We start from the raw sequence: 14,684 nt of genomic DNA, 5'->3' as shown, positions 1-14,684 counted from the left end.
TATGTGAATCCCGACTGGTAGAGAGCAAATTCACGACAGTGCAGTAAGCAAGAAAAAGCAAACTAATATATTTATGCTGAATAAATGTATAATCACCTCAATGTATGTTTTGTTTTTGTTGTGACGTTACAGACGTACTTAGACCGGGAAGGAGTGACGCTAGAAGCGATCCTTTGCACACACAAACACTGGTACGTACCATCTCTGCTGAGAGACACTTCTCCACTACTTTATTAGTACACAGTGTTGTTTTTACTAAAGTAAACAAATAAATATATATGGTTCATAAAGGAATATAAAGGGGTTTCCGTCACATAGCTCCATAGGATGGAAACATTTAGGGCTGTGGATCCCAAACTTTCCTAGCTCAAGACCCTTAAGGTTTCCATATTTTTTTCAAGGTACCCTTAAGCCAAAATATTGACCAAGTAGCCCCCCGTCCTGCTTACCACCACCCCTGGCAGCGCTGTGAGATCGCTGCGGCGCACAGTTTGGGAACCACTGATTTTAGGGGTATATTTATCAAGCGGTGGTTCCGAAAAATCGCTGATTCTCTGCGATTTACCATCATCTTTTAAAATGGAAATACTATTAGACGAAGCCCATGGGGTTTTGTCTATAATAAAATTGCCGATTTTAAAAAATGACGGAAAATCACCGTAAAGCTGCATTTTTTTTTCGGAACCACCACTTGATAAATATACCCCTTAGTCCGCTATCGCAGTTCAGAGTTTATACTTCGCTTCCTTTTCAATAGATTTATCTCTTTTGTTGTAATTCCAGTTAGGGCCTAGTGAGTTTAATGGGCCTGGAACTAGAAAATAATGGCCTCTTGTATTTAATAGTTGCAACAAAACCAATACATTGTAATCCAGTGTCAAAAAATTAGATAAACAAAATAAAAAAAAAATAGATTAGGTATATGGTCATTTTGTCAGAAATATGATCTACACTCAGTTGTCACTTTATTGGGTCCACCTGACCTGCACGTTAATGCAAATATCTAATCAACCAATCATGTGGCAGCAAATCTGTGCATAAAAACATTCAGACATGGTCAAGAGGTTCAGTTGTTGTTGAGACCGAACACTAGAATGGAGAAGATATTCGATCTAAATGACTTTGACCGTGGACTGATTGTTGGAGCCAGACAGAGGGGGTTTGAGTATCTCAGAAATTGCTGCTCTCCTGGGATTTTCATGCACAACAGTCTCTAGAGTCTGCAGAGAAAGGTGCGCAAAACGAAATCATCCAGTGAGCGTCAGTTCTGTGGGCGAAAACGACTTGTTAATTTGAGAGGTCAGAGGAGAATGGCCAGATTGGTTCAAGCTGACAGTAAGTCAAATAACAGTGTGTTACATCAGTGGTCAGCAGAAGGGGGGGGGTCTCACAGGGGAATGGGGACCCCCTTAACCCAGGGGCCTTTTAATCCGGCCCTGGATGTCACCATGGACCAGAATCTCTAAGGAATATTTCCAGCACCCAGTTCTGTCCATGCCGCAAAGAATTCAGTCTGTTCTGGGGGGCAAAGGTGGGATCTTAACCAATGCTAGAAAGGTCTACCTAATAAAGCAGCCGCTGAGTGTATATATGTGTGATGAAACCATTCTGATTTATCCAGTAATGTTACAAAATCGGATTCCGATCCATGACTCCGGTTGTCAGAAACGCTGTAGTGTAAACCTCGTCTGCCAGGAACAATGAGCAATTATAACTCTAACAATAATGGTACGCTTGTTCAGCTGCAATTATTATAATTGGCATTTTAATGTCTGCCGAGAACTGACACCAGAGAACCCTCCTGTTTTTCTGCTTCATTTACCGTAAGTGACACGATGATCTCAGAGGAAACGTGGACAGTGGATAATACGTTGGTGCCGGGAAATAATCCGGTCTGCAAACACCGAACAGAATGTTTACTCCATATTGGAATTTGTAAGCCAAGTGAAGTGCGTCTGTTATGTATTAGGAGCTGGGTGCCTGTTTTTTAATGCTATACAGTGAGCATGGCAGACGTGTGTACAGACGTTAATTGTTTAAGTCTGTTGTGCATTTACCCAGCATCCTCTGCTTTTTCTACAGGGACCACAGCGGTGGTAATAAAGCTTTGAAGAGACTGTACAAATCGTGCCGTGTGTATGGGAGCTCCTACGACGCCATCCCGGCGCTGACGCAGTACGTGAATACTGGGGATTGGTCACTGTAGAAGGGGCGGGATCAGGTGGTGAAAATAATTCCCGGGGGGTCTGGATTCTTTTTTTTATTTTTTTATTTTTTTTTTATTTTTTTTTAAATCCTGGTCATTTATTTACCTCACAAAAACTTTTATCCAGTGTAATATGTCCACGGCTTCTGCTATTTTATCGTGTAAACTTAAACAAGTTCTATAAAGGACCACTTCAGTATTTTTGTGAGTAGTATGTTACCATAGAAACCATTCAGAAGTACTTGGCCGTTCAATGCATGAAATTGAATTTAATACAGTGTGAGAGGCGCTTGTTATGTGTTACATTAACTACAGACGTTCAGGGTCGTTTGCAGATGTGCAAACGACCCGATGACCAAACCGGTTTCATAATGGGATTTATTTTTCCCGGTTCGTCAGCCACGAACATGTTCGGAGTACAGTCGCCTGAAGACCCCAATTAGTTTTGGGTTCAAGATTCCGAGTTTTAAATTAAAATTAGTAAATAATCTACCTTCAGTGGTTCAGCTACAGTTTTGCAAATTACATTGTACATTTGTGAATAATGCCAAGTAACTTGGTGTAAGCGGATATCCAATATATAGTTCCCACTGTTGCTGTGTTTTTCCAGTAGCTTAATACAAGGGAGAGCAGCAGACAGGAAGCTTGGGGTGCACTCTACAATACACTCCCCATGTTTTATATTGGTCTGTTTTGTGTGTAATTGTTTTTTGTTTTTCTTTCCCACCAGTCCCCTGTCGGACAGGGAACAGTTGGCAATCGGCCGATTACAGTTTCAGGCTTATTTTACGCCCGGCCACACGACTGGTCACATGATTTACGTCCTGGATGGTAAATCCGGGGATGGTCCGGACTGCCTGTTCTCCGGGGATCTCCTCTTTCTCGCCGGCTGCGGTAAGTCCGTGGGAGAAGCGGCCATTTTCTTGTAGTCACGAACATCGATTTCTGACATAAAGGTGTATTGGGTCATTCCCTTTTTTATTTACCATTTAAACCCAAAATAACTTACAATGGATAACACGTTAAACTGTGTCTTTATTCTAGAACATGTCTCATTCTCATAAACTAAATTTCTAATTGCTATTTAACCCATGCTATCCTGTTATCCGGTAGTGATATTTGCTGTTAAAGTAAATGCAATATTTTCATCCTTCACCGTGTGCTCCATCTAAGTTCTACAACCGCAAACTAAAGGGTCTATTGGATGCTTGTGTTAGACGGTCCCAGAATACCATACGTCCCACCAGTAGAGGCCGTGGTTTAGTCGCTGCATTCAAATCCAGCTCTGCCGCAACAATATTCACACTAATAGGTGACTTTAAGATGTCCCAAGATATCAACTGTCTTTGATAAAAGATTTAGGAGCATATTTATTACAAATGTTAGGAGATGCTGTTTTGGACAACGCTTCCGATAAGCAGCTGCCCCGGCAAAGACTGATAAAGATTTACCTTACGCTGCTTGCTGATCGCAGCGGTGAAGGATCACTTCTGCGTTCCTCCCTTGCTGTATGGAGCGCGTATGCGGACCCATAAGTCTGTGCATCTGCCGATTCTAGCACTTTCATTGGATCACAGCTACTAACGATATCGACATGAGCAAGCTCTGAAAAGCTAAGCTCTTCGGAGCTTGATAAATTGGCCCATTCAACTAAGGTTTTACCCTAGGAGTTAAGGCGCAAAAAGATTTCAAGTTTGTGGGTAACGTTCGACGGCTATCACTGGGGGTCTAAGACCATCTTATACGAACAGAGGGGGAGGATAGAGTGCGCCAATAGGATATTACATCAGCAAACTGTGAAATAAGCGTTAGACGCGGATACATCCATTCTTGCATAAATGTTGGGCAGTATGTAAAAAAATATTTTTGGGTTTTAGTAGCTATTTAAAAACACTATGGACTGACTCATGCTCAGACGAAAAATGTGGGGGGTTTTAAAAAATAAAAAAAAAAAAAAAAAATGAGCATGGAACTTATGATAGTTCCAACTATGTTCAAATCCAATCGGATATCAGGATACGTTTCCATTTGATTCTGGGTAGATACGGCATACAAGAGGATTTACATCCGAACGTAAATCAGCCCCTATATCTTTATTTGGCACTTATTGAAGCACCTGCGCTATTCTGTGGCAGGAAATGTAAGAAATAACGATTTAGTTCCTCATTAGAGATACAGTTATTACATAAACACTGTCGTTCCTCGATAATACGGCTCTAACTTCCTGTGAACGGCAGCTTGGAAAATCTCCAACAAATCTTGTGCCTTTAATACAATAGTCCTGGCCAACGATTGGGTTATATATATGATTACTAGACTAGGAGATACCGACAGACATTGATTCCTCTGTGATTTGTGATGTAAAGTCCATTGAGTCATCTGGGTCCATTGAACTAAACACAAACAATGCATTTTATTTATTTTAAAAATCACACCGCAGTTTTTAAAAATTGTTTCCTGATTTGCAGCTGCCCTAAAAATCGCTTCCTTATATATTGAGAAAAAAATATTCCAAAGATAACTGCCATGTTCTGTGTTTTTTTGTTTTAACAATGTTAACATCAAATGCAGTAAACAGAGTTTGCTATAATATACTTTACTTCTTACAGGGCAGATCAATTATTGATAAAAACAGACATTCGGAAAATTGTGGCAGCATGCAGTGCACAACTTCTGAACGATTTTCTTTGCAAATAGCGCTATTCTGACATTCAGGAAAAGTGTCGACCGTACAGTTCACCCTTCCCTACAATGTATCAAAATATTCCTTAGGGATTTAATTCACCCTATTTTATGTAGTACAATTTGGGGCCGCTGGCTAGTACCCTTGAAATTGAGACCTGATTTGAGCCTTGCTCCTGTCAGCGTGTTCCCTACCTCTCCTGTTATGTCGCTAAAAAGTCATTGGGATTTGTGCAACCAAAAATATCTCAGATTCTTGGCGGGGGTGTAGATTTTTTTTTTTTTATTTTGTGTGCACAATTTCCTGGTTGTGAAATCGCCAAAAACTCTGCTTTCCAGTAATACCCAGTGCTGATATCTAGGAAACACTATCATCGCTGTGATTGTTGGATTTAATACAATCTGCTGTTTTTGTGTTTTTAATTAAAAAAAAAAAAAATTTTTTTATTTCAATTCCAATATCAACTAAAGCCCCCAGCACAGCTTCTCTTACTAAGCTGTACAGTAATTGTAGTTTATTATTCACAAATTACAGCTGCAGGAAACACGGATGAAATGTGAAAAGATTTTTGGGGTAGTTTTTAATGTCACTTTTGCGGTGGATTATTTTAGGGACAGGATTTAGTGTCTGCTAAACGCTCCCCAAAGGACAAGCGTCTCTCATCCGTTCAGTGTAGGGGAAAAGATGAAGCCACCGGTTTCAGCTGTCCGTGTTACGTAGACGCATTGTGATGGTAACACGGTCTCCTCCGCATGCTGCCATATTGGATAGAATCCATCTGCCGCTTGCTGTTCTTTTGTAAATCCTGCACCCGCGTCCCCTTTGTATGTTTCCAGATTCCCTCTCGGACCCAGCCAGCTCCTGCGAGGGGCGACAATTCCCACCCCACATTCCAGTATATTTTAATGAAGCCTTTAAATCCTCCTGTGTCAGACAGACCCAAGGGGTGGACAATTGAATAAAAATCTCAACTATAAGATATGAGAACAAAAGGTTATTCAAACCCTGACAAATTCCCGGGGTTACCATGGCGGCAGCGGATCCGTCCTGCTGTGCGTTGACCTTATATAGCTATTGTGAGACGGGGAGAAGCTGCTTTAACTGAAGCTCCTGTCTCTTGACGGTTTTATATGTTGTGATAGAGGGAGAGCTGTAACATCTGCCTTTGGATGTCAGGGAAATAAAAAATATTTTTGCAGAAAATCATGCATAAGATGCTGGATTCTGTCATTAATCATTTTTAGACTGGTAGGAATAAAGCTTTAAAAAACAACAAAGAAAAAAAACAACAACCCAATATAACATCATTTTATGTTCCATTATTATATGCGTCGGTCTATAATAGAGATCATCATATAGATACCACGTGTTCTATGCAGGTTTATGGGCAGCAATCAGCATTTACTGTGTTTTATGTCTGCAGGGAGGATGTTCGAGGGATCCGCACAAGTCATGCTGGGCTCGTTGGACACGGTGGCCTCTCTGAGTGACAACACTCTGCTGTGGCCTGGTAAGTACCACGACCAGCTCTGAATGACTTTATAGATGCAGCAATAACTCTGTCCTGGAATTTCCATTGATCAATGTGTTCTTTGTCTTATGCAAATGATGAATAATATGATGCTTTGGCGACACCTAGTGGTGAAAGAATATAATACTTATGCTTATTAAAGTGCACCTACGTGGGGGCAGACATTTTATCGGATGAAACAGTATAAGTATTCAGGGGCAGGCTGGGCTGGGTCGGTCCCATAGTGGGCTACCTTGGGCTGGGTCACTGATCCACATTTTTTTCACATTAAAATAGGCTGCTGAGTTGAGTATTTCCCCCCCCCAACCCGGGTTAAAATTTGCCAGCCCTCCCCTGTTTGTATTCATTTACTAGGAACTGGTGACATCTCTAGTGTTGGGTATCCCAGTTTCACAGGACAGTCCCTATTTTTCCACCCAACACATTAATTGTCAATATTTTAAATTAACGTCACCCAGCATGGAGTACTCAGAGGGGCGTTTGTGTGCGCTATAATCCCCATCGTTATATTTACTGACTTGTATAATGTAACGTTTTAAAATACTTTTACTGAATAAACATTCACTTATAACGCCTATATCAGTGTTGGCTAACCTTGTGAAACTACAAGTCCCAGCATGCTTTGCCAATATATAGCAGCTAATTGCTGGAAAGGTATGCTGGGACTTGTAGTTTCACAACACCTGGAGTGTCACAGGTTAGCCAACACTGGCCTATATAGTAAGCATACTTACCTACTTTCTGTATTCTGTTTCCGGGAGATGGGCGTGACTGGAGGGCGGGCAGGGCAAGACAAATAGCGTCATTTTAGCCCCGCCCCTGCAACGAAAATGACGTTTTGTCGCGGGGGCGGGGCCAAAATGCCGCGATTCTGGCTGTCATTTAGCGGTGGCTGCAGCGGGATGCGGGAGATTTGCCATCTCTCCCGGGAGCCCGGGAGACTGACCCGAATTTCGGGAGTCTCCCGGACATTCCGGGAGAGTTGGCAAGCATGATAGTAAGTAGTATGAAATGTATTCAAAATCCCGAAATAACCCATTTTTACTCCTTGTTTGGTCTTTTCTGAACATTAAGAATCTCTCTAGGAACTAAATTATGGGACAATTGGCAACTAAGGCAAAATCTTTCTCATAATACTCATTGTCTCTAATTTTTTGTGCAAACTATAATTATTAAGGAAAATAAATAAATATAGTCATCAAATTACAGAAAATCACTGTCCACAAAGCAGACGTAGCCGGGCAGCACATAAGAGAATAAATTCACAGCACAAGGACATAAAACTGTTCAAACAAAGTTCGTCTAGATCTTAAACAGCAATAAAAAAAATCATGGAACGAACTAGAGAACAAACGAAAAGGAGAAAACATAACCTTTAAGGGGGAGAGGGGCACAGAGGAAACAGGAGGAGGAGAGGGAAGGTACAATTAGAGTTTCAGAATCATCATTGGTCTGACAGGTTTTTGGCTGTTTAATAATCTTTAAAAGGATCCTGTGTATCTTCTGCCAACAACGACATCTGTCTCTTACATCTGACAGGAACGGGAAGAAGATAATTGTTTATCTTACACACGGAACAAGTCTGGTTTATATCGGGAGTGGAGAAATAAGGGGCATTAAGGCTTATTGGGGGCTGCGGTTCCCTCTGCCGCAGGAATTCTTGTGGTCTCTGATTAATGAGCTGGTGATGGAAACCAGATGTTGTCAGAGATAGAGGGGTCTACATATCTGTACTGATAGAAATGATTTGCTCCTCAGTGAGGTGCAATAATCACTTGTATGTCCAAATATTACATTATATTCCACCTGTCTTATATACTAGAGAGAGACTTTCGGTTTACTTTTGTGCAAAATCTGTTCAAGCTGCGCAGACCAAGGCCGCCTCCTCCAGCGCTGGTTCTAACCACTGTGCCGATCGCACCTGACCTCCGCTCCTACAGACCTACCCAAATACTGCAATCATTCTGAGCAATGTTCCCTCTGGTTTATAAAACACAAGTCCAAAACTGTTCTGCTGAGCAGAATTACGTGGACAGATGAACAATAGGCAAATGAAATCCAAGGTATTGTTCACTATTTTGCAAAGCTAAAAATATTTGCAAGTCTTTAATTTCCACTTGTACATCGTCTCCCCCTATAACATCCTCTGCCCCATACACCACCTCTTCTCCTGCACAGAGCGTTACTGCTTCACTGCAGCATTAATTCCATGTCCATGTACAGCCTTTCCTTAGTATTACTCGTGCAGAGACCCCGGCCCTGTGATGTGTAAGATGTCTGAGATATGATGGATGATAGAATTTCCCGGTTGGTTTCTGCTCCTGGATATAGAGAAGTCCTGGTAGAGATTAACGGCCGCTCTGTAGAAACACGGTTCGGCAGCAGAGGTGAAGTTCATAGAGCTTCATATATAAGGACAGCGTTTAGGATTGGCGCAGACAGGCTGGTTGAAAATGTTTCTGTTTTATTTTTTTTAGACAAACCTGTATAAGAATAAGTTCTGTTCATTGTAATTTGTTTTGTTTTTTTTTCCTTTTTGGCTTTTATTTGCTTGGGTTTTTTTTTATCTGGGGGGAGGCAAATTCCACGGTGCTTTATTAGGGTATAATGTGAAACTAACTTTTAGAGGTGCAGCAAAACTGAAAGAAGTATGCACTGCAACATGAAACATTTTTAAAAAGAAGTCATATGACCTAATGGGGCAGGACCTACTTCTGTATATACAAAAGACAAATGTATTGGTGCAAAGAAATTTGTGTTTTTTTCCAATAGCAAAACACAAAGTAAACATCAGATCAGTGATGCTGACGTAGCGCCGTTAATATAAGTGATGTCACTGGTTCCTAGTGAATGGATAGGCTGCATTCTCAGTGATATCACTGGTTCCTAGTGAATGGATAGGCTGCATCCTCAGTGATATCACTGGTTCCTAGTGACTGGATAGGCTGCATTCTCAGTGATGTCACTGGTTCCTAGTGAATGGATAGGCTGCATCCTCAGTGATATCACTGGTTCCTAGTGAATGGATAGGCTGCATCCTCAGTGATATCACTGGTTCCTAGTGACTGGATAGGCTGCATTCTCAGTGATGTCACTGGTTCCTAGTGAATGGATAGGCTGCACTCTGTGATGTCACTGGTTCCTAGTGAATGGATAGGCTGCATTCTCAGTGATGTCACTGGTTCCTAGTGACTGGATAGGCTGCATTCTCAGTGATGTCACTGGTTCCTAATGACTGGATAGGCTGCATTCTCAGTGATGTCATTGGTTCCTAGTTAGTGGACAGGCTGTGTTGTCAATGATTTTGGATCAGCCCAAAAAATGTTACATCCTCAGTGGTGTTTAGTGTTACTAACACTATTTATTGCACTACAGTCTGTATCAGTGGTGGAAGTGGGGGCTATACAGGGTATGTCATACCGCCACTTCTCCTACTGCCTGCATTGTACCACTATCACATTCCAGTCACTTACATTCCCATTACATTGTTTATACGTCACTTCTAAATTTTCACTTAAACCACTGGTCTGAATACTGACAGAATATTCTACTCTCCTCCTCGCAGGCCACGAATACGCAGCAGACAACCTAACCTTTGCGGCTGTGGCGGAGCCTGAGAACACTGTTCGTGACAGGAAATTTCAGTGGGTTATTCAGCAGCGACTGGAAAAGAAATGCACGGTGGGTAAAACAAGTCAAGAGGTTTTAGGTCACGTCTGTGGTAACGGAGCCTTGTTTCACTTTTATTTTCATTTTACCTTTTTGTTTTTGTCTGATGTGAATACAAAGGGAAGAATATATAGAAATATTACTGTTTTGTACTACTTTCTGTGATGGTTCTAGTAAACAGAGAATTAATTTCAGTAGAGATGCCATTGTTTCTCTTCTCCATAATCCGGTTTCCATGGCTGTATCTGGAAAAGAATAAAAAATGACAGAGGGGGCAAGGAGGTATCAGGGCCCCATTTGTTTATAAAATGATGCCTAGCATCACCTTAGGCAGGAACATGTTTAGGTTACAATCCAATTTCATTAAGTTTAATAAATTTCTACCTGGTGCCTGGAATTATTTAGGTATTATGAAAACTGTTGGTGCACAGGCGACTGTAGAAAAGTTACTGTAACCCATATCAAGCAATCGCATTCTAAATCCTTTGTCCAGTACCGATTAGACAATGAAAGCCAATGTCTGGTTGCTATTGGTAACAGAACCTTTTTGCCCGGTGCACCAGTTTTCAGAAAAACCCTGATTAAATGAAGTTACTGAAATATTCTTCTTTTCTGTTGGCAGTGCCCGTCCACGCTGGGGGAAGAGAAGGAGTACAATCCATTCTTGCGGACGCACTGTAGAGACCTGCATCTGGCCCTGGACCTCCAGCGCGGAGCCGAGGAGGAATGGAATCCCTTCCGGGCTCGGGTCTTGGAAGAGGTACGGAGAAGAAAAGACCTCTTTAAAGGCCGATAGTCCCGTCGACTACGGGGAATGGAATAGCGGCTTTATGCTGGATGGAGACTGTGATCTGGAAGATCTATCCTAGGACATCAAATAATTTCCACAACAAGTTCTCATTTGATCCTTCTAATCCTGTAGATGTGGTGTTTGAATCTTGTTTCCCTAGGAGAATTTTTTTTTTTTTATTATCGAATTACGTTGAAACCTACGTGGAAGAGAAAGTTTATCACTCTGCAGATCTATCAATCTTCGCTGCGGATACAGTTGCACGTTCCATTCTTTGCAACACAACGCCACTTTTGGGATAACCCGGTTTGTGCATCTTGTGATGCAGTTTAGCGTTTACGGACAATATATTTTTAGCATAAGCAAAGAACTGAAAAAAACCTACAATTACACAACCGCTTGAGGGAGGGAGGGGGGGGGTGCAGTCATCCCCAATCCAAAACGACTGCTTTCTGAAACACTAGGAGGATTTTGGGGCGTGTATTATTTCGTGGTCGGAGCGGCTGCTTCAGGGCGATACTTCAACAATTGGGCATTGTACATAGCTTCTGCTGTATCTGTACGGACGTGTTAGACTTGTAAAACAATTAGTAGCTGTGAGCCACTAACGCATCCCTACTACAAGTTCGGCATCGGCTTAAAGACCGCGGAAGAATTATTTTCCACCGCAGCCGCTGTGTGGTTCTAGGTTGGGTTTTTATCTAGTTTGATGGGTTTTCGGATCTTCAGTATACATTTGCACACCTCTAACAATATAGATATTGTATATAGTAGTAGATTATTCTCTCTGCCCCCTATATGTCCTTTTTTGGGGGGCAGGATTGTGGGGTGTAGTGTGTAAAACAATTTATGACCTTGGAACAAGGTTTCCTATAAATGTGAATCATAGACCTAGATGGTGATAGATGGTCATGGTAACCGATATTGTGATGTAGGTCCTAGTTTACAAACCTATATATATATGACCTAGTGGATTCTCCTAGATGTGTGTGTGCAGGCCAGGATTTCTGGAAAGGCCACGTGCTATTTCCTTATGTATGCTTTCCTGCATAAAATATCAGTGTTCAATTACTGTCAGAATACATTTAGATTTTTATAACGATGGGGTGGGGATTGGGGCCGTGAAGCTCTGGAGCGATGGAAAGAAGGAATAGGACAGAATCTGTCCAGGATCGTAGGTCAGGATAAAAACTACAGAACTCTCCCACAGCTATAAATTAACATTTAAACAGATGGGTAACGTGGTGGCACAGTGGTTAGCATTGCTGCGTCGCAGCGCTAGGGTCAATTAGTTTTATTCCAACCTGTGCAATATCTGTGTGGAGTTTGTATGAGAGGGGAGAGAATGAAGACTGAGAGGGAACCGGATACTGAGGTTGGGAATTCAATTGCGTTTCTGACATAAGAGACTGATTTGGGAGACCAAAGTGTCAACTTCCCTGATATAACCGAGAGACCACCCTAAAATATTACTTCATGCCCTGGTGGTGCATTCCGAATGCATCTGACCAAACTCTGCACCATCTATTTTATGTTCTGTCTGGTGACAAATGGCTGATCGGACAAGCACAATTGATGATCTCTAGTATATATGTCTGGGTCAACCTTAAAGACTTAGTTTTGCAGTATTTTTTACCAGAAAGTATCCCGTCGCTTCCTGTGCTGCACTTGTCAGCAGAGTGGTGGCAGCCATTTTGTGTGCTAAGCCAAAATTCATGACCATGTGGAAATCGGTGCTTCAGGAATATTAGGCCTCATCGTTATTTGTCATAGTGCCTCAGTGATGTCACTGCATGCTCACAAAATATTGGTTCAAGCCAAGAATTGCTGCCTCTACTAGTGAATTTATACGCTACGGTTTCAAAAATATTGGCTCTGACCACAAGATGGCCGTCACTACTGTATATAACTGACAAGTGATTTTGTGTGCAAAATTAAGTTGTGGATGTTTTAGGATTACTGTTTAATTCATACTTGCTGCCTGAGGGCAGGTGAAGTGAGTGTGCATGTTGTTTTGCCGTGGAGGGTGGAGCCAAAATTAAGCAAATTGCATCATGAAGGCCCCATCTCGCCCGCTTTAATATGAAGTGGGCACAATGCAGGAGAATGGCCAGATACTGGGCAAGTAAGGTTAAACTTCCATTTAAATCTGACATTGGTCTCTTATCCTGATTTTCTTCTTTTTTTTTTTTTTCTTTTCACCCTTCCACTTATAACTGGAATAAATTTTTGTGGATGCTGCTGGTTTTTTTTATTTTTTTATTATTCACTATGGATCACAGAGCTTCCAAAATGAAAATGGGCATTTTAATGTCAAACATGTTTGTTTATATATAGGATGACTGGAGGATTTTTTTTTTTTAAGTGGTGCTGTCACCTTAAATTACCATCAGTTGTAGATGGCGGAAGCTTATGCTCATCTCAATCACAAAGGTGTAATAAGGAGTTTTGTAATTACTACCCCCCCTCCCCCCCAATCATACACCCCCCCCCCACACACACACACACACCCCAATACCCTGTAAAATTGAAGTCACGCCTCTTATTGGCACATTTTCCTTATACACTATTGTGTTATTTCACCGTTGCCACGTTTTTAACTGCTGCCCATGTAAACAGCACATGCGTGCCAACGTAGGGATCAATGGTCCCCATGCCTGAAGCATTCGCTCAGCTTTTTCCTCATGTCTGAAGCAAAGTTCAAACAAAATGGCTGCCTGCACTGCCTCCAGCGCAGGCAGCCATTTTGTGGACTGAACCAGTGTTTGTGTACATATACAGCCAATCTCATCTCTCGGAGCCAGTGACGCTGTGAGGCAGACCATAAAATGGCTGCTTCCGCTACGTTTCGGTGACGGAGATACCAGGACGCTGAGAACTTTTAATTGCTGTATTTTAACAATAATGCAGCAGGAAAATAATAGTGATTTACAGATCATCTTATTAGTTGAGGGATATGATTAAAAAAAGTGGGTGAAGATTAACGTTGGATGATGATGATGGCACGCTATTGAAACACTACGTCACGGTCAATGTTCTCATCGCTAAGAGGGAGATTGAATTGCCAGTGACGCGGCGCCTGGACATCACCCTGCGCACATTGCCGGCAATTACGGTAGGAATCTCTGCTCTTTTTTTTTTTTTTAGAGGTGCGAGGAAAAATGAGCAGAGATTACTGTCAAATCTCCGCCGCGAAGTGTCTGGTGAACGGTCTGGAGACACCTCGCGTCAAATTGAATTCCCCCCTAAATGTTATTTTTCACGCTCTTATCTAATGGTACCAAATGTTCTTAAAAACACTGAAAAGTAAAAGAAAAAAAATCTTATTCACTACTGTCTGGTTGTTTCATTTGTCCAGTAATTGCAGTCATAAGTAACGTCTCTATAAAGACAAAATAACTCCGCACCGTGTGAGGTGACTTCTGTGAACCATCCGCTGCTGGATCTAATAAACTATCGCACTGTTTCTGATGTAAGGTGCCAACTTGACGTGTGTCAATAAATAGAGCATTATTTACACCGAAGTGTTTTCTATTTTTTTTCCAATGTCTCATCTGCAAAACCAAAACACGACCAATATTTATAAATATAGGTACATTGCACAAAGTGTTAAAACAAAACCAACAATTCTGATATTTAGAGTTTCATTCCTGTCCATAAAACTACATTTCTGCAGCAATCTATGGCTATCTATCTTATTATGTTGTATTTTCAGTCACAGCAGTGTGCCACCTGTAATATAGTTGGAAATTAGGGTGTGTGGACCATGGCTCTCTGGGAAATTTATAATCTTGTGACCGTATTA

General features: G+C 41.6%; 1 protein-coding gene across 2 annotated transcripts in view; it reads left to right on the top strand.

Annotated features, from left to right (window-relative positions):
* The window catches only part of LOC142098322 (putative thioesterase PNKD), a 56,951-nt gene extending 42,553 nt beyond the window's left edge, over positions 1–14,398 (top strand). Inside the window, exons 4-10 of one of the 2 annotated variants that reach the window (XR_012678327.1) lie at positions 133–191; positions 2,083–2,175; positions 2,937–3,100; positions 6,313–6,399; positions 9,986–10,101; positions 10,712–13,577; positions 13,617–14,398. Coding sequence is in view for 1 of the 2 variants with exons in the window: in XM_075181072.1 (XP_075037173.1) it covers positions 133–191; positions 2,083–2,175; positions 2,937–3,100; positions 6,313–6,399; positions 9,986–10,101; positions 10,712–10,885 (693 nt within the window). In the remaining variant the exon portion in view is untranslated. Of the gene's footprint in view, positions 1–132; positions 192–2,082; positions 2,176–2,936; positions 3,101–6,312; positions 6,400–9,985; positions 10,102–10,711 lie in introns of both variants that reach the window. The other variant, XM_075181072.1, reaches the window with a different exon arrangement.
* The last annotated feature ends 286 nt before the right edge of the window (positions 14,399–14,684 follow it).

This window comes from Mixophyes fleayi, chromosome 7 (assembly GCF_038048845.1).
Source record: "Mixophyes fleayi isolate aMixFle1 chromosome 7, aMixFle1.hap1, whole genome shotgun sequence".
In the NCBI taxonomy this organism is placed as follows: Eukaryota; Metazoa; Chordata; class Amphibia; order Anura; family Limnodynastidae; genus Mixophyes; species Mixophyes fleayi.
This window is presented reverse-complemented; position numbering and strand designations above follow the sequence as displayed.